The following is a 24,318-nucleotide window of genomic DNA, read 5'->3' as shown; positions in this document are numbered from 1 at the left end:
GGAGGCCGGCGCGGGGTTGTTGCTCAGCAGGCCCAGCCTGGCTGTGGGCCCCAGGCCTCTGCGCCTGGGACTCTGCGCCTGCGCCCGCCCGGCCGCTGCCTGCTCTCCCAGCGCGGCCGCGGTCCAGGCTGCAGCACGCCGCCTGGGTGTCTGGGCGATCCATGGGCTGCAGCGAGGGCCGCGATGACAGATTACGGCGAGGAGCAGCGCAACGAGCTGGAGGCTCTGGAGTCCATCTACCCTGACTCCTTCACAGGTGACTTCCGCGGCCGCAGGCCCGCAGCTACCCGGGGTGGAGTGGGACGGGCCGCCGCCTCCACGGCCCTCGACATCCCCGGCCAGGATGGAGAAGGGAACAGCCGGGCCGCGTGGCCACCTCGCTCGCCACTCTCTCCTCGAGCGCTTCTCTTGAAGTGATCAGGCGTTTACTAGTGACTCTACGGCTGTTTTCTTCTCTCCGCTAATTCCTTGAAATCTGAAAGTCCGGGCGAGGCTAGCAAGGTCCCTGGAGTGTCAGGCCTGGAATTCAGTCGGGTGCACTTTGGTTTCTGTGTCGCTGCAGTCCATGGGGTCGCAAATAGTCGGACACGACCGAGCGACTGAACGGATCTGAACTAACAGCAGCGTGAGGTTTAGTGAAATACACGGATGAAGGTACTCCAAGTGGGAGTAGTCTTTCCAGAGCCGCAGAAGTGACAGTTTTCACATTTTCACCATTATTCAGGCTCTTTTCTCATATTTGGTGTTTTAAAGTTTGTGGATTCAGAATTCTCAAAGTTACCCAGGATCAGTTTTGAGAGTTGTCTTGTCCCCGAAGTTTGTCGTTTCTCTCTTCTCTTCTTTTTTATTTTTTAATGTTCTGAGATTCTGCGGATTGCCCAATGAATGAGTTGGCTCAAATTCCAGGTCCACTGTAAGATCACAGGTAGTTAGACTTGTAGCAGGATATTAGACGTCATGGACGGAGGAGCCTGGAAGGCTGCGGTCCATGGGGTCGCTGAGGGTCCGACACGACTGAGCGACTTCACTTTCACTTTTCACTTTCAGGCATTGGAGAAGGAAATGGCAACCCACTCTAGTGTTCTTGCCTGGAGAATCCCAGGGACGGGGGAGCCTGGTGGGCTGCCGTCTATCGGGTCGCACGGAGTCGGACACGACTGAAGTGACTTAGCAGCCTGGCTTCCTCATGCCAGAAGCAAGGTAGTGGAGGCTCAGGAAAGGCAGGCGGGTGGCTCTGGGTTGGCCAGCAAGTTAGTAGCAGGACTGGTAATGAGAGTCAGGTTTTGAGAGGTGATCTAAAGCCAATATGAGCGTGTATAGCCTAGGTTTGTGGGACTTACCTTCCTTATCCCGTCCTTTGAGTGTCGTCCATCACTGACTCAGAATTCAGAGTGTAAGGCCATGTTATTTTAACTCATAAACTCCAGCCCCTCTCCCTTGTCACTGTTTAGCTTAGTTTTCTTAGCTCCACCCTTTGATCACTGCTTGCAATGGTAGCAAATTTTGTTCTGCTTTGCCAACAGGCTTTTGTCTCTCAGCTCTCCCTGTATACTTCCAGTCCTGTTCATGTTCTCTCTTCAGCAGTACAGCTGTGCTGTGAGGATGTTAAGGGGATGAGTGAAGAGGGGTTTGAGAGTGTCGTTAACTGGGTGAGTGTGTATGGAGTCTGGCTCCCTTCTCTATCCTTGCTTATGTATCAATGTCTAAATAAAACAGAATATAGGGTCAGTTGTTGGATAGACTCTTAATCGTGACGTTTGGTCATTTCTGATACCAATACCATTTCTGATATTGGAAATGGGACAGGCATGGGCACAGCATAGGCAGACTTAAGAAGGCACAAGATGTGCTCTTCTCATTTCTTTGGGCATTGAGGTATACTCATTAAATATTGTGCTTATAAACATTTGTAAAAGTGATACATTGTAACCCTAAAATAATTGGATGGTTCTTTCACATCGTACTAGGCTCTGATATAGTTGGGTATGTGAAATTCTTGTCAGATGCAAAAGTGCTTGAGAATTCTGAGTCAAGTTAATAAAAGAAAATTTGTGGATCTTGGATGCCTCAAGTACTCTGCAGTATCAGCTGAGCTCTTCTGTCTCGTAGTTCCTATCAGCACCCCTACAGTTGCATTAAATGAGTTAAAATGAGCTGTCCTGATTTATAGTTATTTAGGAACTTTGGTCAACTTCTGTATGAAGTCTCAAGGCAAAGGCAAGCGGACTTTGGAGTCATTTATTTCTGTGTTTGGTCTTTTGGAATCTTTTGAGGATTTGCAAGGTATACTATTTTTTATAGCTTTCTTATGTGTTGATGATTTCATACTTTAGTATTTTCATACCTGGTTTAAGAAAGAGAGCTTGTTTGTAATAGTTTGCCAAGGAACAATAACTGGCAGTTTTTAAATCTCATGTTGAATTTCATTGAATATTAGATTTGGTAGATGCTCAATGCTGTTGATGAAGTAAGTGTGTGTGTATATATATATATATATATATGTATATAATTTTTAAAATAAATGATAGAGTGCATCATGGCCCCCTTGTGGAGGCTGAAGTGGCACCGTTCATTCAGCTGTAGTCTTAGGCACATAGACCTAATCTGACTTGAGAACTGATTTCCTGGCTATTTGCAGAGAACTTTTGGCCCAATGTTGCCTCTGTTGTGAATTATAACAGATCATAATACAGTTTCTTCTTTGTGTCCATTCTGTAACTTGATTGCACACTAATCCAGTCGTCCTAACAACTAGTCTTCTAAAATACACATGGATGCTCCTGATACCACTTTCTCTTTCAGTTGTGCTTCACTTGACAAGATCCTGCTAAGATAGTTGAATTTGGTTATTTCCATTTCTGTATCAAAGTCTCTGGCTATATATGGGGAGTTTTGTTGGATCAAATTGGTTAGCTTCAGGCTAAACAAAAGTCAGGTTCCCTTAATTCTGTTTGATCTTACAAAGAGGAGTATGTAATCCTGTATTTGCTTGCGTTAGTACCTCTGAGTTAACAGCCATGAGCTTAACAGTTATAATTGCATTTAGACACCAGGCAGAAGTCATCTTGTGAAAGCAGTTTTTCTAGGACAGTTGCTCTCTAAGACCCATAGGGACTTCCTTTAAAATGGGCTGATCTGGTTTTTTGTGTGAAAACCTGTCATTTGTGCGTCCCTTTAGTCTACCTTTCAGCTACTACCTCCATTTTCTCTGCTCTTGACAAAATTCTTAGTTTTGTCTAGTTTACCATCATCTGTCCCTGTATCACCTAACACTTCTCCTGCCCCTCCACTGGTTCCTTGCACAGTGCCCAACAACTTTATTCTCTCTTTCAAAAGGATTTTGATCCACTCACAGTGCTGGATATCTGGTCTCTTTGTTGTTGTTTTTCAGTTGCTAAGTCATGTCTGACTCTTTGTGACCCCATGGACTGCAGCACACCAGGCCTTCCTGTCCCTTGCTATCTCCCGGAGTTTGCCCAAATTCAAGTCCATTGCATCAGTGATGCCATTCAACCATCTCATCCTCTGTCACGCTCTTCTCCTTCTGCCCTCAATCTTTCCCAGCATCAGGGTCTTTTCCAGTTGGTCAGCTCTTCACTTCAGGTGGCCCCTGTATTGGAACTTCAGCTTCAACATCAGTTCTTCCAATGAATATTTGGGGTTGATTTCCTTTAGGATTGACTGGTCTCTTTAGTGAAAGCTAATCCTCAACTTGCCTCAGCTCACAGTATGGTAGTAATGCATTGGAATAGGATTATCACTTCATGAGAACTCAGGAATAATTCATCTTTGCAAGTCCAGTTAAGTAAGTTTCCCTATTTTAGTAACCTCCAAGCTTTGGAATATTATCCCTTTTCATTTTCTGTTTTTTTTTTTTTAAATTAAGTTTAGCTATGACAGAAAACCCCAAATAGCTGGTTTTTAAAAGGTAAAAGTTTATTGCTCTTGCACATAAATGAGACTTGTGTAGCTCTAGTTCAAGATTTCTTCAGGGACCCAGTCTTCTTCCTAGTTCTCTGTCATCCCTAAGATGTACCCTCATGGTGAGGATGACAGCATTCCTTTTCCAGGCAGTAGGATAGATAAAGGAATGAAGTTGGGGTGGGGGGAAGTAGGGGGGAGAAGTAAAAGACAGCAGTTCCTTAAGGAAATTTCCTCAAAAACTATCAAAGGACTTACTTCCTTCTATCCCATTGGCTGTAACTCAGTCATTTGGTGAGACCTAACTGGAGGGAGGCTGGGAATGACAGTATTTATTCTGGATGCGCAGTACACTCAGTTGAAAATGGTATAACTGGAAGAAGGGGAGAGTGGCTATTGCAGAAATTAGCATTGTTCTCCAGAACCTTTGTTTGTTCCTGATTCACCATTTTTTCTCTGTAATGGCAATTTGGTGCAGTGGGTATAAGCTCTGTGTCCTTGGACAAATCATATAACCTCTCTAAGGCTTAGCTTCCTTATCTATTTAATAAGGAATAATGTAAGTGTGAAAGAGTTAGTCGCTCAGTCATGTCCGACTCTTTGCAGCCCCATGGACTGTATCCCACCAGGCTCCTCTGTCCGTGGAGTTCTCCAGGCAAAACTACTGGAGTGGGTAGCTCTTCTCTTCTCCAAGGGACCTTCCACCAGGGGGCTTCCCAGATGGTGCAGTGGTAAAGAATCCACCTGCCAGTGTAGGAGATGAAGGAGACTCAGGTTTATTCCCTGGATCGGAAAGATCCCTTGGAGGAGGAAATGGAAACCCACTCCAGTATTCTCGCATGGAGAATTCATAGACAGGAGCCTGGTGGGCTACAGTCCACAGGGTCGAAAAGCATTGGACACAGCTGAGCATGGGCACTAATATGAGTGTGGATACTTTATAACTGTTAAACAAAGATAAGATACTGTTTCCTGGAAACTTGCCATCTTAGTTGCTGCTGCTTCTGATACTTCTTCGTAACTCCTGTCTTTATCAACAAACAGTTTTGATTTCTATTTCCTCCAACTGCACGGGATGATAGGCACAGCTTGGAAATGCCATCTTTAAAATACTCGCCTCTGAAATTCCTCTTTCCATCCATAAACTTTGTAGCCCTGCAGTTCTTTCGTTTTCAGGCTTTTACTGAACATGGCTCTCATCACAAATTTTCATGGATTGGTAGTTTATCAGCTTTTATCTTATTCATCGTTGTCGGGCAGTTCAGTGATGTTCTTGCTAGCATTCCCCTGTTCTCATTTACCAAATGGTTTCCTCACTTGCCAAATGTTTACTGTATGTACTGTTAGGAGCTCAGTCTCTTGGGCAAAGACATCAGATAAGTAATTTACAACACAAGGGGATGATTCTTTCATGGAGGTATATATAGAATGCAGCGGGAACTGAGGGAGAGGGGTCTGAGTGGTTTTGGAGAGCTGGGGGGTGATGTGTAGTTACATAAACAAGACTCGGGGAGGCGGCACATGTGAGAGCCATGTGTGCAAAGGACAGGTAGTTGGGTATAGCTAGAGTGTAAAGTGAGAGACACAGAAAATGAGGCCTGACGCGTGTGCAGGGGCCAGATCACTAAGGGCCTTGATAGGGATTTAGGTGTGACCTGACAGACTCCTTCTCCGTTACCCTCACCCATAGCTCCTCAGACACGTGGCGCTTAGACCTGCATCTCTGGGTGCTTGGGCTTCTCTTGAGGGTTGACCTGCCATGACTGCTTTTCTTTCAATCTCTGGAACTATTTCCTCCTCTTGCTTTTGTTCCCCAAGTTTAGAACTCCTTACACCGCTGATCCTGGCCCTTATTTCTCTCTCTGCGTTCTCTCTGGTGATTTCATTTAGTCAAATGGCTTTCCCTGTTACCTCTCTGTGGATGATCCCGAATTAAATTCCAGCCCAACTTTGTTCAGTGTCATTTGCCCATTTCTGATTGCATACTTGATATTTTCAGCTGAAAGTACCCTGTGTCCTTCAAATATGTCTGGTCTTTCATTTCTAGTCCTTGTTTTTGTTCGTGGTCCTGCCTGCAAATTCAGGTTGTCACCCATCACCATCTTCAGTTTCTTCCTGTTCCCTGCTTCCATTGTTACCAGCCTAGTTCAGAACCTCATTGACTTTGCTGAGACAGTTTCAGTGGCTCTCTGGTTTCATCCTGACCCTCGTCTTGTTTTTCTCCTTCTGTTTTATGCACTGTTGCTGGATTTAACTGTTGCTGGATTTAACTTCTGTGTTTAGAAATAGAATTCTGACCTTATTACTACCACTAAAAAAAGCTATCACTATCCACACTAAACTTTCAGCTGTTTGTTTTCAACCTGTTTTATTTGCCACATACATCCACCAATGGAATAATTCCTAATTCCTTGTATGTTCCTTAAGCTCTCTTACCATTATACCCTTGCTGCCACGTTACTCTAACCTGCATTCCTTTTCTCCATCTCTACTTACAGAGTATGCCTTTATCTACCACCTAGCTCCAATGACTTCCCTGGAATTTCTCAGCTGGATTTATTTATTTTTTTTCTTTTTAGATGAAACTCTATACAGTTTATTTAGTCCTGCCAGTTACTAGTTGTATAGCTTTGGGCACATTATTTAAAAGCTTTTTTATCGCTGTTTCCACATCTCTAAAATTCGAATGATACTGTATTTAATTGATTCTAAGACATCTTAACACTTAAACATCTTTGAAGTCTTAATTTGCCTTACAGTTGACTACATATCATAGTTTAGTTGGCAGTTCCTTTTTTCTTTCTTAGTGGTGCATAAAGTAGGGTTCATCATATACTTGATGGCATCTTAAATTTGGTACAATATGATGATAGTATAAAATCACCGTTTTGGTGTGAGAAATAAAGGATTTTGTGTAAATGCATAGAAGAGCACAAGTGCAAAGTAATGCTCAGTAAATGTGAGCTGTTACTGGGTATAGGTTCCCCTAAATTACAGCCTCATTGAAGCCTTATTTCTGTAGTTGCAATGTTTATATTTCATGACATGTAAGTGCTAAAGTTGGTTATGAAAAAAATAGGATATATTTTTTTCATATATATATGAATGTATATATATATAAAAATATATATTATTTAAAAATAATATATTTTACACACGTTTGTTAGGAAAAAAAGGTAGGGCCAGTCGTATCATAAAAGCTTTACTACTATAATGGCCTTTTAGGGATTTTTTTCAACATAGGCTGAGACCTATTAAAATACTCATCCAGTGAGTCTTTTTTCTTTTCTGACAAACCCTCTCTACTAGGCATAGGTGTTCCTCATTGCTTCAGGTACTTCCAAACTTCAATTAGAATGAGGGCATATGTCTTGAAAATTTTATTGATAATGAATATTTATGAAGACTTCAGAAATTACTGAGTAGGCAAAGCTGAGTCCTTTTCATGGTGACGTCTTCAGGGAGCCCCTTGTCAGAAAGAGGCTGCTGAGCTGTTACGAACCTTGATAGGGTAGGGTTCGTGCTTCCCAGGCCTGAAGTGAGGTGCAGACTTTTGTGGGTTCAGCAGTAGTCAAGGATGGCTTGAATTTTCCTCCCTTAGTTTTCTGATGGTTCCGAATATGAGCTTTAATTGTTATTGTCTTTCTCCTTTTATTGTTTAGATCTTTCATTGAGCCAGAATTTATTGAGTTTCTAGATACTGCCTGGCACTGATCCAACAGTTCTCAGCGTTCTTAAGAGTATTCTTGTCGGGGAATAGATCATAAACAGATAAATAGTATCAGATAGACAGGCAGTAAAACAGCATATAAAGCTTTCTTATTTGCATAAATGCTGATTGACATGTCTTGCTTAACAAATTGGAAGTAATTTGATATTTGAATTCATGGATAATTTTGTAATTCCATGAAAGATGGTAGGTTTCAATAATTTGTGAAAGAACAAAGTTTTTAGAGATAATGTGTGAGAAAGAGATACCTAGAAGATACAAACTCTTACAAATTGATACTTACTGATTGTCATAGAGATTCTGAATTGTATTTCAAAATATATAAGTATAAAACTTAGTGATAATACTGAGTATTTATGAGTGGGTAGGTTCTGATGAGAAACATCAAACTTTTTTTTTTTTCCATTTCATTTGGAAATTTTTTAGAATATGACTTTCCATGTGTGGGTGGAAATTTTGAATTAAAATATAAATTACTTAATTGATAAAACTCCAAGAGAATATCAGGGATTTTTTCCCAGATTAAAGAAAACCCTAGATTTAAATAGAAATTGATGGATGTTTTATCATCTGAACTGTTACTATTAAGTCTGTATTTGTGGAAATGGAAATACAGGCTAGGGATCAGTTTCCAGAACTGGGAATTGGTATTTTGCTAATAAGGAAAAGCTTGTGCCTTATGTTAATAACTTAACCTCTGTGTATATTTTCTTGCAGTATTATCAGAAAATCCACCCAGCTTCACCATTACTGTGACATCTGAGGCTGGAGAAAATGATGAAAGTAAGTCTAGTCAAAAATACTTTTGGATTTTCTACACTTCTCAGGAATTTTATTCATTCTGCAGCCATTTAGCAGGCCATTGGCTGTGTGGAGGTGCTAAGGTGCTGTTAAGAATTTACTATGATTGTTAACATGTTTCTAACCAGTATTTACCATATAATAGTGACTTCTGGAGAAACAGAGAGGAAGTCAAGGAGATTTTCTGGCAGAAAAAGCTTAATTTTTAAAGTGAAACAGAAATGTAACAATATAGCAGATAGAGAAAGGGGAGGAAATTTTTGTCAATAAGACTGCACACACATAATGTAGTGGTTGTGTGGTTTTCCATGGCATGCCATTGACTTTTTTCCTCTTTGGATATTTAGATTGTTTACTAGACATTTGTTGTTATAAACAGGGCTGGATAAATACCTACCTGCATTTTCCCTCTGTCTTTTTAGATTGGATAGTGTACTGTTATTTAAATATGTGTATACATAAAGCCAGATAAACCAATATTATATAACTGTCGAACTAAGACAAATATACAAATTGAAATAAGGGAGTTATAAAACTAATAAGATTAAATTAATTTGGCACATGTTGGGGGAGGCGTATCTTAAGTTTATTTCTGCTTTGGTCAAGTTCAATTAATATTGTAATTTGATAAAAATGTTATATAAGTTGGCATTAACCTCAAGAATTTTTTTTTTTTCCTGTTAAGCTAGTCAACTAAAATTCTGTCATTGGTAGTCAGTTACACCAGTTTTAGTGGTATCACTTGATAATTCTAAATCTGTCTTATAGAATTGAAAATGAGGTTAATACTGATATTACTGAAATCTGAAATAAAGAGATACTGAATACAGTTATTAACATATTTATATAGATGGATTTTATTTATATGTATAAAGTCTCAATTACACATGAGGAGCCTTTGACATTTTGTTTAAAAGACTATATGCATACAGAGATACTTTAAAGTATCCTTCTAATAGTACTTTTAAGATACTTTAAAGATACCAAAATGGTAACAGTAATCTCTTTCTGAGGATGGAATCATTATTGATTTTTTTCCCTTTAATATATTGCTAAATTTTGTGTAATGAATTTCTGTTACATTCCATATAGTGGAATCAATAAATTAAAAAAAAAAAAAAGAAAACTTGTGCTAGCAATGAAATTTAGAAACCTGTTAATTAAAAAAAGAAAGAAAAGTACCAAAAGACACTATATTTCTTACCTAACATTCTATCTTATATCCGTGATTCATAAAATTCTTTGTTGACATCATACACAAAAATAATCAAGCGAGCAGATTTTGAGGTTTTTTTTTTTTCCATTCCCATGGAGAGAAATCTAGATCTTAGTTTAAATCATCAAAAGCAGGAGGTTTTAATAATTAAAATATGAGTTACAGGAAAGGCAAAATGGAGACAAAGGGTCATGCTGACAAATAGGTTTTAACAAAAAATATTTAGCACTACCGCTCAGTTTTAGATTGCCTGGCAAAACTGAGAATTCATCAGACTGGGTTGCAGAGAGATACTTCACACTTAGGTGCCTTTAAGAATGTCACGCCTATACCAGTGTCATATCTGTGAACCGGCACAGGCCAAAGACTGGGGGAGAATGTGTCAGTGAGTCAGGTGAAAAGTTTCTCAGACAGCCTCTCGAACTGTCCAGTCTACAACCGCGTCCTCTAGCAGTCCCCCGGCAATGCTCTGCTGGCACGGTGCCGATAGCAGTGTGGACTCCGCAGCTAAAGTCGGAGCTTCTGCGCTGGGCGCCGGCTCTGGGAGCGGCCTGGAGATGAGCCTGCGTTGGCACTTTCTCCATGTCATATTCAGTGCGTTGTGCTCATCTTAAGGAGGGTTTTAAAAGGAGTGTCTTCTTCATCCTCTTTCTCTGACATGCAGTAAGATAAAATACTCATAAGTAGCAAATGTATTTCATGTGTTAGATGTGATCTTTGGTATTCCTGTGATTTGTTTTTACCTATATTTGTGGTACATGTTGTGTATGTTAATGATTATCTGGTCTCATAGTAACCCTGTTTTCCTTTTGTAGGAGAATCTTTTGTGCTACTTTTCATTGACACAATGTCAATTAATTACTAATTCAACAAAGATTCTGACCTCTCTCTACATTTTAAGGTATTTGTATTAATCTCTTCTCTTATGTCTTTAGCTGTCCAGACAACCCTCAAGTTTACATACAGTGAAAAATACCCAGATGAAGCTCCCCTTTATGAAATATTCGCCCAGTTAAATCTAGAAGATAATGATGTAGCAGACATTTTAAAATTATTAGCATTACAGGTAAGGAAATAACACATTTTGTAATGGCATTATTTTATTGGCCTTAAATATTATATATTAATCTTGAGTCAAAAAATTAAATATATATAATGAGTGTACTGAACAAGCAGAATTCATGATGTATGTGTATACACACACACACACCCACACACACACACACACACATTCACAAAGCATCTTTATTATTGTTCCCTCCTGTACCTTTAAATGGAGAAGGAAATGGCAGCCTACTCCAGTGTTCTTGCCTGGAGAATCCCAGGGACGGAGGAACCTGGTGGGCTGCCGTCTATGGGGTCGCACAGAGTCGGACACGACTGAAGCGACTTAGCAGCAGCAGCAGCAGTACCTTTAAAATTTGAATAAGAGAAGTTCTCCCTATACCCTTGTTTGAAACTCAGCCCAGTGACTTTTAGGTGATAAAAAGTTCAATTAGGTACAGTAAGTTATAACACAATCATAATTTGGTTTTCAGAATGTCTAGTCCCATGCACACTTAAAAATCCTAACTTAAAAAAAAGTAAAACTCCTAAGCCCTCTGATCTGTTGCAGTCTAGTTACCTGCAGTTTGGTGAGAGGAGTGGTGATTGATTTTTTTTCTTTCCTATCTCTCCTGCTCCCTAAACTTATGAACAGCAATGCTGGTTTATGACCCTTCCAAGAGCAGGTGTTTACCTGGAAGAAAAAACGGGTATTGGAAAGTTCTTACCTGGCTAGTTCTCTGATGGGTCGGGCTAGTCACATCTAGGTGTGGTGGATATTTAAAGCTCTGTTTTACTTGGGTAGAGTTTTCATAGATTCTTCACAGTAGAGAGTAGGGAGGGCAAATAAAATCTTATTCCACCATCTTAAAAGCAGAAGTCCTAGTTTTGTTTGTTTTTCTAAGAAGAACTGACAGAAAACGTCTCCACTGTAAATATGACTAGTATATTTCAAGAACTGTGGGTGCTCTCACTGTTGACATTTTAAAAATATCTGGAGCTATTAGAGAATGAGGAGTGAAAGAAGATATATCAAACATTAATTTATGCTGATTCTAGGTCCTGTTCACTTCATTACCCAGTGTGAAGTCATATTATTTCTATATCATTTAGTTTAAAGTACTTCATTTGGAAACATTGTAGAAAGCCTGGAATAATACACTGTATTCAGTCACTCATGTATTAATATAAGTTTCTTGGTCTGAGTGATTTTTATTAATATGCATTTTATATTTTATTTATATTCAAAGTCCTTTCTTTCAAAAATGAAGTTTTGATTTCTGATACGTACCTGAGATCAGAGGTACTGAGGGCATATTTGTATCTTTTTTCTCAGTTGTATTAGTTTTTAGTTATCAAAATAATTTATATTACAAACAAACTCAGAAAATACAGAAAACAATGAAGAAGAAAATAAAGATTATTCTTAGTCTCATCAGTCAGGTATAACTGCTTATTAACACTTGGTGTCAATTCAGAAAACTTTTTCCTACAGCATTTAGCAGTATCTAGGATGTTATCATCATTTTAGTTCTTTGGGGATATTTTGAGAGCAGTGACACTAACCTGAATTTTGAAGGCAAAATGATTTTCTAACATAATAACAATGTAGACACTTTTCTGATTTATCTTTATGTATCTTTTTTCTTTCTTCTTGTAATGATTGAAAGCTAAAATGATGACTATATGCTGGAGAACTGATGTTAGCTACTGTAGAAAAAGGGTTTCTGAATTCTACCTACATATATGATTACTATATAGAATTTATTGAAATACCTATTTTCAGTTGAATATAGCAAATTATAAGACTTTTAAAATTTAAGATGTTGTATATGAGCTTCCCTGGTGGCTCAGCTGGTAAAGAATCTGCCTGCAATGTGGGAGACCTGGGTTGGGAAAATTCCCTGGGGAAAGAAAAGGCTACCCACTCCAGTATTCTTGCCTGGAGAATTCCACAGACTGTATAGTCCATGGGGTTACAAAGAGTTAGACACAACTGAGCGACTTTCACTTCACTTCACTTTATATGTATACACACAAGCACACACACACATCGGTTCAGTTCAATTGCTCAGTTGTGTCTGACTCTTCGCGACCCCATGGACTGCAGCACACCAGGCTTCCCTGTTCATCAGCAACTCCCAGAGCTTGCTCAGACTCATGTCCATTGAGTTGGTCATGCCAACCAACCATCTCATCCTCTGTCATAAATGATCCGAGTCTGAACTGATGGTGTAACTGAGTTAGTGATCATATTATAAATGTATGAATGCAGTGATTATGCTAAAACACCTCCACCCCACCACTGGTTAGTTGTTTTTATTTTTCTGAGAATTATATTTCTAACTACAACCTTTTTTTTTCTTTTTTGGTTACGTAGGCAGAAGAAAACCTTGGAATGGTGATGATCTTCACCTTAGTGTCAGCTGTGCAAGAGAAATTAAATGAAATAGTAGATCAAATAAAAACTAGAAGAGAAGAAGAAAAGAAACAAAAAGAAAGAGAAGCGGAAGAAGCCGAGAAGGTACCTTTAAAGTTGCCTTTTCTCTCATCATTCTTTAACTCTGCCATTTGAGGTGTTATTGTTTTGGGAATTTCAGTAATTTGAGAGGAAATCGCAAAAATAAGCACAAGTGACATTTAATAAAGCTTTACTAAGTAAAATTTTAGAAGGTCCCTCATTTACTTGGTGGGCATCACACAATAATGATCAATCGGTTGGTTAAAGGTTAATAAAGTGCATGCAGGTAAAATCAAGAAATATAAATTATTTCACTTACAGTATAAAGGTTAGAATTATAAAGCTCCTGCCAGAATAATTTAAATATTTACTGAATTTAAAGAAAACCTTAGATTCTAAAATGAAGTAAAAAAGGTAAGCAGGGATGTTAGTGTTATAAATTGATGTATATTTAAACATATTAATGTTGACAATAGCAGCTTTCTTCTTAATTGTGAATAACAATGGGAACACCTCACATATTATCCTTGGTTTTTTTGTAATAATATAAAAACGGACTTTTCTAGAGTAAATTGCCAAAACCAATGAGAGTAGCCAGTGCAGATAGAAATCAGACTAAATATTATGGACCTGAAACCATTTTTCTCTTTGATTCCTCTCAGTGGCTATGTTCATTAGTCTAGAAGTTCATTAGGCTTTATTTTCTAACTGTTGTTTCATTTATCTGGTGACATGTTTTTTTCTTTCCTAAGCAATTATTCCATGGTACTCCTGTTACAATTGAGAATTTCTTAAACTGGAAGGCCAAGTTTGATGCAGAACTCTTGGAAATTAAAAAGAAACGGATGAAGGAAGAAGAGCAAGCAGGAAAAAATAAATTAAGTGGTATGACACTACCTCCCACCCAATATCCTGTTCCCTTTAAGCCCTCCTATATTACTTCTTATATAGCAAGAGGATCGTTTGGATAGATATCTGTAAGAAAATACTATACTTAGGCATATAGGGCAAAAAGAGGATGTTATCTCCATATAATGATGTTTCTTCACACATAATTATCATTAATTTTTATGGCTTATCTTTCATCTATTGAAATGGATAGATCTTCAGATATAGCTGCCAAGACTTAGGATCACAAGACTTGAGTGGTGGAATCAAACCCATTTGTTTTTCTGGGACTAGGCTTTCATTTGTTCCATTTTAATGCCAATACATTTCATATGCCTCTTAGCTACTTACTGAGTTCCTACAATTTATTGAAATTCACAGAAAAATGGGTTTTCAGATTTTTTATATCTTTAACTTTTTAAAATTATTATACCTTTTAAAGGGTTGTAGGGAAGATGGAGAAAAACTATGCCATTTCTAATTAAATATGTGTATTTCTCTTAGGGAGACAACTGTTTGAAACAGATCATAATCTTGACACATCTGATATCCAGTTCTTGGAAGATGGTAAGATAATACTGGAATTCCATATGTACATAATGTGCTGTTTTTAATATTAAACCATGAAAATCATAGTGATAACTTAATGTAAATTTGTCCTCCCAAGGCTCTAAAGAAACACACTTTGAAGAATAAATTCTAATGTTTGATCAGGTTATGCATTGAACTATGGCAGTGTATTTTTTAAAAGTTTTGTGATAAGGAAAATCAAAGATAGCAATAGGTAAACAATATGGTCACTTTTGCCTGTAACACTTGGTAAAGCAGGTCACTGTGACTCAGATCACCTGTTCTCCTCAAAGTTATAGTATCACAAATCTACAGGAACTGTAATCCATGGTCTGTCACGGAGCTTTATAAAAACTGCAAACCTGGAACTAACCAAATGTCTTATATTTCACACCAGTCTTACTGTCTTTGGAACATCTAGTCCCTTGTGCTTTCCTTCTCTTTTTTATCCTAACCCTTATCCTCTTGCTGTCTTCATCTACTCATTTCCATCCATCCACAAATATTTATTGCATCCCTGCTATGAGCTTGGCACTGTCCTGGGCACTGAGGATACAGCAGAGAACACTTCAGATAAGTCCCTTGCCCTCACGGAGCTTGAGGCCACTGAGTGTCTCTTAGATGTAGAGCTCCTTACTCAGTCACCCTCTAGTAGCTCCCTGAGGTCTGTACTCCATCATCCTTCTGTCATGCCCATCGTGCCTGCTGGGATCCTCTAGTATCTGGCCTTTTGACCGTATTCCTGGACTGCCTTTTGGAGAAGGGAAGAAGGTTAAGTATCAAAGGTCTTTTTAAAAGTTTTACTGTCTTTACTCCTTTTTGACTCTTTTTCCTGTTTGGTGGATCAAGTATCTCTTTATAGCCAAAAACTTATCAAAAGTGCTCTGTTGATTCTGCCTCTGAAATGTCTTTTCGACTCTTTCCTCGTGATTTGAAAATTTGTTATTTTTCAGCTGGACTTTAGTGGTAGCTTCATTGTTTCCCTGCCTCCGTCTCTTCCTCCTACTGCCCTTCCCTACCTTGTAGCTACCACCTCTGAGGCAGAATTTCTAAAACCCATGTTTAATCATGCTGTTTCTTCCCTTAAAATCCTCCGGTGGTTCTCTGCTGCTTAGAGGAAGGGGTTGACCTACTTTGGTCCTTTTATTTGGCCTTCATCTGTGTTATTTTTGGATGTTTTTCTTCATGAATCTTGTGTTCCAATTAGAAGGATTCAAGGTCTTAATTTTTTTCTCTGCTTTTGCATAATGTTCTACCTAGAATCACTTCATCCTGGCTCCTTTTCTTCTGGGTAGTTTCAAATTAATCATGAAGATATTTCAGATGTCACTGCTCTGTGAAGGCTTCACTACTTCCTCTCCCAGGCCTAGTCAATTACCCTTTGGCCTGAGCATACCAAATTGTACTTTATTATTGAACTGCTCTTAGTCTTCATGAAGCAGGCTTTCTTCTCACTAAGTTGAATGTCAGTGGACTAGAGTCTGAGAGGGAAGGAAGGTGAACAACATTTGGTGATTTAAGAGTACTGTAAATCCTACTTCTGTGTACTACAGACAGACTGAAGAATGAAGTTATTTCATGCAAAGCCTGGGTATTGCTTCCAGTAGGGCTTAGACATTTGGAATCTTGGAAAGGCATGCCACTGGTTACAGGCGAGCTGGATGAGAGTGAAGAGCGAAATAAATTTGTCAGCTGATTATGAGTATAGTTGAGCTTTAATGATGTACATACATATCTCCAGTATGGAAAGAGATGAACTCTTGGTACAAGTCTCCTGGTCAGTGATAATCAACTTTGTATCATCGTCGTCTCCAGCTTACAACATGCCGGATCATAAATAGTTCATTCTAGGAAGGCCTTTTTGGTAGTTGGATCTTTTTAGACTATGAACTGGAAGCCTGAAGATGCTCTTAAGATGTGTGAGTCTCTGTTGACCAGTGCAGATCATCGCTGGTGTGATTTGCAGTAGCAGTTCAGGATTTCGTCACATGCACTGCAGATGCATGTGTAAGAAGTCTGTTTGGTCCTGCCAGTGGGTTGTATCTTTTATTTCTCAGTACAGGACTGAAGGGGACATCTTCTGTCTTTTACAGCTGGAAACAATGTGGAAGTAGATGAGTCTTTGTTCCAGGAAATGGATGACTTGGAGCTGGAGGACGATGAAGATGATCCAGACTACAATCCTGCTGACCGGGAGAGTGACTTGACCGACTGATGGACTATTCCCGTCTGCAGAGAGGCCTGACTGCCACAGCATCTGTGGCTTTGCTGAGAGGGTGTTGATTTTCCTTTCTTTTTTCTAAGAAAAAAATAATTTTCAGGAGAATATTCTTCTGATGGCTTTCATCATTGAACTTAATAAATTGATCTTAAAAATTTCAAATATTAAAATGTTCACTTCCTCTTATTGGTGGGAAGAAGGTCACATGTTTATAAAGCCATTTCGTGTTGGAAAGAGATCCTGCCGAAAACACCCAGGCTGGAAGATGTGCCATTGCTCAACACAAGTGTGGGTTTATGTACAAGGAATTGGAGTAGGAATTTTTGTGTGGAGACAGTGGTGACTTTCAAACTCTAAGGGTTTTCATTCATATAAAATATTAGAAGACTCAGTGAGCAGGGCATTAAACCTGAATTCTAGCCTTCAGACATGATAAATTTAAGTCTTAAAACCAGAAGCCCATGTAACAGTCAGGAGTAAAATGGACTTTAGTCCTATAATAGTACCTGAATCAGAATCATCTTTGGAGTTATGGAAAAGTGCACTCCTAGACCATTCTCAGTGAAGCTGAATAAACACTGAGCCTCAGTCTGAGCCTCATGAGAGATCTCATGGCACAGACACGGTGATTGTGACGCACACTCCTGATGAAGAAACGCTGTCCTACAGTTATCAGGTCTATAGATTGTGACGTTTCCAACTTTTCTAACTGACCAGTCTGAAGGGATCTGAATTCATGGGATTGTTCACTGTACACATTCACATTCATGCATAGGAGACCTTCATGATAACACGGAATGACTGACTCGGGGGCTCTAGGTAGGAGTGCCAGGCTTCATGCAAGTTATCCAGTCTCTGCGGTTTTGGAGTGCTGAATCTTAACCCCAACAGGAAAGCAGTTGTGCTATGACAGATGGCTGTCTGTGTTCAGAAGTACAAGAACTGTATACCCACAGAGCGGCAGTATCCATGTTTATTTTTAAAGTCAGGCTTTACGATTAAAGTTAAGACAAAACCATCATTGAGGAATTTAACACTTATCACCCACCTTGATCTTGAACAATAAAAAGAAATTGCAGTAATATTCAGTATTTCTATGCAAAGAGAAGTCCAAAAGTTTGTTATGTGAGATTTTGCTTTTCCTAAGGTGAAATCCTTTCTGTAGCTAATCAATTGCCTAAGAACCTGAAAGAGTGGTTCGATTAAGGTTAAGAAAAGCAGTGGTGAGCCGTGTAGCATGAGGTCATAAAGATTTGACCTTGAAGTGTAAAGAATGATTACACTTGCCCCTCATTTAAGTCTATGTTTTATACATTTTCTACAGGTATCGAATATCCACCTTTGTCCTTTCACATGTAGGCAGAACCTAATGAAATGGAAATGAAGACAACCTGGTTAGTTCTAATGATACTCCCACATATATTCATCTGAATAGAAATTTACTGTTGACTGTATTCTGGGAATTAAGCAGACTGCTTCTCAAACCGAAGCACACATAATTGCAAGATGTGTAACAGTGTGTGTGTGTGCTAAGTTACTTCAGTTGTGTCCGACCCTGTGAGACCCTGGGGACTGCAGTCCACCAGAATCCTCTGTCCGTAGGATTCTCCAGGCAAGAACAGTGGAGTGGGTTGCCCTGCTCTCCTCTAGAGGATCTTCCCGACCCAGGAATTGAACCCTTAGTTCTCTTAGGTCTCTTAGTCCTCCTGCCTCGGCAGGCGGGTTCTTTACCACTAGCGGTACCTGGGAAGCCCCACCCAGTAACAGCATGACTGGGTGGTATTTGAAGCAATAATTGGCCCATCTTGAGTTACCAGTTTTGCTCTTGAATCGGGGAAAACTGTTTCAGTTTTTTAACTTGTGTCAAATGGTATACAGTATTACTAGGTGAAACACCTACACAAATGCTTGTGTTCATTGCTGTATCCCTGGGACAAGGCACTGAGTAGGCACCTGATTATTGAGTGAATGAATTACGGAATAGAATGCAAGATGATTATACGTTTTAAAGACAAAATATGAGATTTCAAAGGAATGTTCTGTTTGCTGTCTGCAGCTTTGAATAATGCTTCTGGTTTCCACTTCACATTCTTTGATGCCTTAGGAAAAACAGTGGGTAAATACTACTTTAACACATCTAAAAGATTACATGAACATTTCCTAGTTGAGGTAAATCTAAGAGAGATGTCAATAACATCTCTTATGAGTGAAAAGGATGAGGTCATTGACTGTAGTGGGACAGACTGGCGAGATACATGTGCCAGGAAGTAAAGTGATGTGTTCTTGGATTCCAGAAGAAAGGAAATTGTGGGTTTTCAATATTTATGTGCTAGCCAGTTAAGTGTTGTGAAGCTGCAAAAAGTAGATAAACTAGTGCAAGTAGCTCCCAGTGTCTGCCTTTCAGAGAACACACATGGCAGGCAGCAGCGTTAGGGATTGTATGATTATAAATGAGTCACACAGTTTAAGAACTAGGGCATAATTTTAGACCATTGATTTCTAAAGAGACAGGGAAAGTTTTCCACTAAGGACACATGAAGTGTGAATTCCTATAAACAGCTCAGTGTGAATGACACTAGCTTGCTTGCTGCGTTAGGACATTTGTCAGGGTAACAGAGATGACACAATGTTGCCAAAAGGTCTCTTTCTCCTGTCACCTTTGTTGGGCAAACTCATCAAAGGACTGGGAAAGAAAGGGGGTGGGTTGGATTCCAGATGTACTAAATCTCTTCCATTAATTAAGATGGGAAAATGCTGGGGAAGGTTCAAGACTATTATAAAGGGTTATCAAAAATGTGACAGTGCTGTGCAGAACCATAATGGCACCTGAGGTAAAAGGAAAAATTCATCAACTACCCATTTAACATGAATGAATTCTACAGCATGTATTATAAATCACAACTCAATTTAAACAAAAAAGTATTATGAAAAAAGACTCCCCTGCCCCCCTCCACCGAGGATATGGAGGATATAGAGCTGAAAACATTTTTTTCTAGGACACAAATTCCCTCTAGCTCTTATATAAAGGGTGAAGAAGGGATAATAGAACCTACTGACAGGAAGAGACCTGGAGTGGGGGGATAAGGAGGCTCCTGAGGAGAAGGAACTCAAGAGCTCAGGTAAAGCAGGTCCACGGTCACCACCAGCAGCTGCCAGTTTCAGGCAACACAAAACTGGTGGAGGCCCTGGTGGAAGGAGAGACGTCTCCCTGGGTCTGCAGAGCTCAAGAAGACAGAACACAGGCCAGACTAGCTGAGCCTACCCCCACCCCCCAAAACGCAGACACTCAGCTTCTTCTGTGTCATATTCCCTTTTGAGAAGGAGAAATAGGACGCAAGATACGTTAGGAGGGGAGAAACAGCCTTGACAGAGACTTTTAATTGTCTGAACATGTCAAGTCCATGTTCAACACTGGAGGAGATATAATCTTAATCTATAGTTTCATTACTTATTTATTTTGTTGGCAGGAAGGAGGATTTGAGAATAAGATTAATTGGTACAGAAAACAAAATATTAATATATACTTTTTCACAAAGTACTTAGGCATGGAGTGTAATTCAATTTTGTTACAGGAGAATTAAATTGAGGTAATATAATTAAAGCCTTGTCTTGTATTTGACTCACTGCTAGGAGGCAGTTTCAAGGTAGCAAGTAGCTTAGCTAATAAATAAGCATGGATTCTACTCTATTAAAAATCCCCCTGGGTATGGAAATCATGCAAGTCTTGCAGTTAGGCTTCAAGAACATTAAGTTCTAGCAATATCAACAAGACAGCAGCGCTTATGTTGTAGCAAGTGAGAGGAGTTTCTTTTTTTTATTCATACTTTTATGATAAAAAATAAAAAAGGTTAAGCATATGTCAAAGCATGATTGTGAACAGAGGAGTGAAATTTTTGTGAATTTTACTCTGGGTTACCATATGATACAAATACATTACTACCATTTCATAAGAAATTTTTGCTCATAATAGAATCTTAATTGTTAAGCACAGTGTATTATTGAAATTGCTTGTTTACTCTGTAAATGGTATTAAATTTAAATACCTCTTTTGATTGTGAAAAGGCCTGTATCCTATCTATAAATCAAATTGAGTAAATTGTCTCGAAAATTCTGGGTTAACTGGTGCCATCTAGTGGTGAAGGATTGAATCTATTGCTTTTTAACCACCAGTATTTTGGGACCGCAGTGGCTGGCTTCAGGGACAAAGCAGGCAAAAATCAAAACTAAACAAACGAAAAATAGGCAATCATCCCCACGCATGACCAATTGTTCAAGTTTTGTGTCCTCTCCACAAAATGTCTGCCTTTGTTTACTCTTTGATGTATTCGTCTAGTTGTGGGTTTTTAAATTCACTTGTCCGGAGAATTTATAGATATTTGAAAGATGGGCGAAGGGAATTATGCCACCATCCTGCAACCAGAACTTGAGTGATAGGGTTTTGATTCTAGAATTTTATGTTCCTTTGAGCGAACTTGATGGGCTTTAAACTCCTCTAGATTGGATTGATATCACACAAAGTTCTGTCTCCCAGATAGGCTTCTCTCTCTCTTCTTGCATGAACAATATTTTTATACAGTAAAAAAGGCACCTATAGTTGTTCCTTGAAATGTGGCCTGTCTTAGGTTCCCTGCCTAAATTTTCCTGCATCCCCGTTTTTCTGAGGAAACGACTGTATTGTATTTAAACCTTAAATCAGCTCCCACTTAGAAAAAAATTTCAAAAAGATTTGTTTTTCCAACTCTCAATCATACCCATTGAAATAAAGAACCCAGAGAATGACATCAGCATCTTCGTGGCATAAGATATTCACTTTCTCCTCTCCTTTGATTTAAAGCTAATCTGATATATATAACCAAACAAAAGTGTCTGTGTGCAGCGCATTAGGACACCTGGGAGACACATCCATTTTCTGCATCTGAAAGGGAATGGACTGGACCTCAAACAGGACTCGGGGGCCGTGAGTATCACAGCTGCTGTGGAGGCAAAGGGGCAGTCGTGGTCCCTCTAGCAGAGGAGGTGGAAAGGGAAGTGTTTAGCGAAAATCTGTCAGCCTGCTCAGGTACGGCTGGAGAGCCCTGCTGCTCTCCAGGAGCACCTGGATCTGTGAAGCAAACCCGGGACGCAGGAGGGAAAGGGGAGGGAAGAAAGCAGACAAAGAGAATGAAAGGATCACATTTCCTGCTGTCCACTCCGTGATTTCAGCAAGACGACAACTCACAGTCCCCTGGGATTCCCCCCTGGGCTGCCGACACAGACAAAGCCCCAGGCCCTGTGCACATACCTCCCCACTCTGCTTCCAGCTTCTTTTTAGGCCACAGTTTGTAGGGTCACGCCCAACTTTGTTGCAAGTCAGATCCACTCGGAGAAACCAAAAATTTGTGCTAAGAGCCATCTTCTGGAAAACAAAAGAAAGGTTTCTGTCAATCTGTTGAACTGTTGAATCAAGGTAAACAAAACTTTCCCTAAAGAAGAAAGGCATTTGCCCTTTCAAATGAGATTTTTATCACAAGCTATGAAATAGCACAGTAATACAGTATCGCAGGAAGAAAATGGCAATTCTTAAGCAAAGGAGCTGACAGACACATACTATTGCAATATAACTGATAAAGAATTCAAATGGCTGTTATGAAGAAATTCAACAAGGTACAATTCAACAAGGTACAACTCAGAAAGACAATTCAAAGAACTTAGGAAGAAAATTAATTCTATGGAGTCTGTTTCTCCAGGTTCGTCACTAGCCTTGACTAGTTCTGCAGCCTTCTTCCTCACAATCATCACTGATGTCTCTACTTTTGTGCATGTATGTGTATTTTATTCCCATTTTACAAAAATCTTGGCTTCTTAGGTGTCAATCCTGTGTCAGCAGGTAAGGAATCCGCTGCAATGTAGGAGACCCTGGTTTGATTCCTGGGTCAGGAAGTTCCCCTGGAATAGGGAAAGGTTACCGACTCCAGTATTCTTGGGCTTCCCTGGTGGCTCAGATGGCAAAGAATATACCTGCAGTGTGGGAGACCTGGGTTTGATCCCTGGCTGGGAAGATCCCCTGGAGGAGAGAGTAACAATCCGCTCCAGTATTCTTGCCCGGAGAATCCCCATGGACAGAGGACCTGTTGGGCTACAGTCCATGGGGTCGCAAAGAGTCAGACACGACTGAGTGACTAAGCTCACTGGGTCAGTGTCCTAATAATCAGCTAGTAATCGTCCTAAGTCATGCAAACACCTTTACTCCACCTTCTTGCTGAGCTATGTGGGTGTGAGTTGGTGTGCACATTCAGACGTTCAGGCAGTTAACAAATATTTCATGATTTTTTCCTTAAGCACAGGACATCCTATTTCGCTCTGGAATGATGATGGGTGGAGAACAATACATTCTCTCCTGTGTGTGCATGCATCCCTGTGCATATGTTCAGACTTCCAGACCCCCTGAAATATACAGTTGATTATCAAAGTCCACTTATGGCTCTTGCATCCTCTGTGTGTCTCTGTTAACATTTCTGGTTTTTCTGTTCATTGGACAAGCCAGTATCACATCTGCAATACTGACTTTCCATGAAGGCTTCCCACCATGATTATGATTATTTTTAACTCTGTCCCTTGGCCCAAGGCTTTTCCAGGTTCTAGTCCAAATCAAACATTTAAATTAAACACAGCATTAAAAAAACAAAGATCATGGTATCTGGTCCCATCACTTCATGACAAATAGATGGGGAAACAATGGAGACCGTGGGACTAACTTTATTTTCTTGGGCTTCAAAATCGCCTCCAACTAATAAAAATAAATGAAAAAAAAAAAGTCACTGCAGATGGTGACTGCAGCCATGAAATTAAAAGACGCTTGCTCCTTGGAAGAAAAACTATGACCAACCTAGACAGCATATAAAAAAGCAGAGACTTTACTTTGCCAACAAAGGTCTGTCTAGTCAAGGCTATGGTTTTTCCAGTAGTCATGTATGGATGTGAGAGTTGGACCATAAAGAAAGCTGAGTGCTGAATTGATACTTTTGAACTGTGGTGTTGGAGAAGACTCTTGAGAGTCCCTTGGACTGCAAGGAGATCCAACCAGCCCATCCTAAAGGAGATCAGTCCTGAATATTCATTGGAAGGACTGATGCTGTAGCTGAAGCTCCAATACTTTGGCCACCTGATGTGAAGAACTGACTCATTGGAAAAGACCCTGATGCTGGGAAAGGTTGAAGGCGGGAGGAGAAGGGGATGACAGAGGATGAGTTGGCTGGATGGCATCACTGACTCGATGGACATGAGTTTGAGCAAGCTCCGGGGGTTGGTGATGGACACGGAGGCCTGGTGTGCTGTAGATCATGAGGTTGCAAAGAGTCAGACATGACTGAGTGACTGAACTGAACTGAGTTTTCAGTTTTAAATCTGTCTATCCTAAATCAAGATCCAGTGCATAGTGAAGGTGCAAGAATCTGGGCTGGGAGGACTTCAAAATCCTCTCCAGAGGA

General features: G+C 39.8%; 1 protein-coding gene across 2 annotated transcripts; it reads left to right on the top strand.

Annotated features, from left to right (window-relative positions):
- The first annotated feature begins 7 nt into the window (after positions 1 to 7).
- RWDD1 (RWD domain containing 1) lies at positions 8 to 17,022 on the top strand. 2 transcript variants are annotated; one of them, XM_061132052.1, is made up of 7 exons: positions 8 to 256; positions 8,369 to 8,434; positions 10,604 to 10,734; positions 13,093 to 13,236; positions 13,926 to 14,058; positions 14,566 to 14,628; positions 16,725 to 17,022. In XM_061132052.1, exons 1-7 carry the CDS (start codon positions 184 to 186, stop codon positions 16,844 to 16,846), a joined length of 732 nt encoding a protein of 243 aa, XP_060988035.1. In that variant the 5' UTR covers positions 8 to 183; the 3' UTR covers positions 16,847 to 17,022. The 2 variants fall into 2 exon arrangements, with proteins under 2 accessions (XP_060988035.1, XP_060988036.1); XM_061132053.1 differs by lacking the exons at positions 8 to 256; positions 10,604 to 10,734 and adding an exon at positions 10,484 to 10,569.
- The last annotated feature ends 7,296 nt before the right edge of the window (positions 17,023 to 24,318 follow it).

Source organism: Dama dama, chromosome 28, assembly GCF_033118175.1.
Source record: "Dama dama isolate Ldn47 chromosome 28, ASM3311817v1, whole genome shotgun sequence".
Lineage (NCBI taxonomy): Eukaryota > Metazoa > Chordata > Mammalia > Artiodactyla > Cervidae > Dama > Dama dama.
Note: the sequence above shows the minus strand (reverse complement) of the source record. Positions and strands in the feature narration are given on the sequence as shown.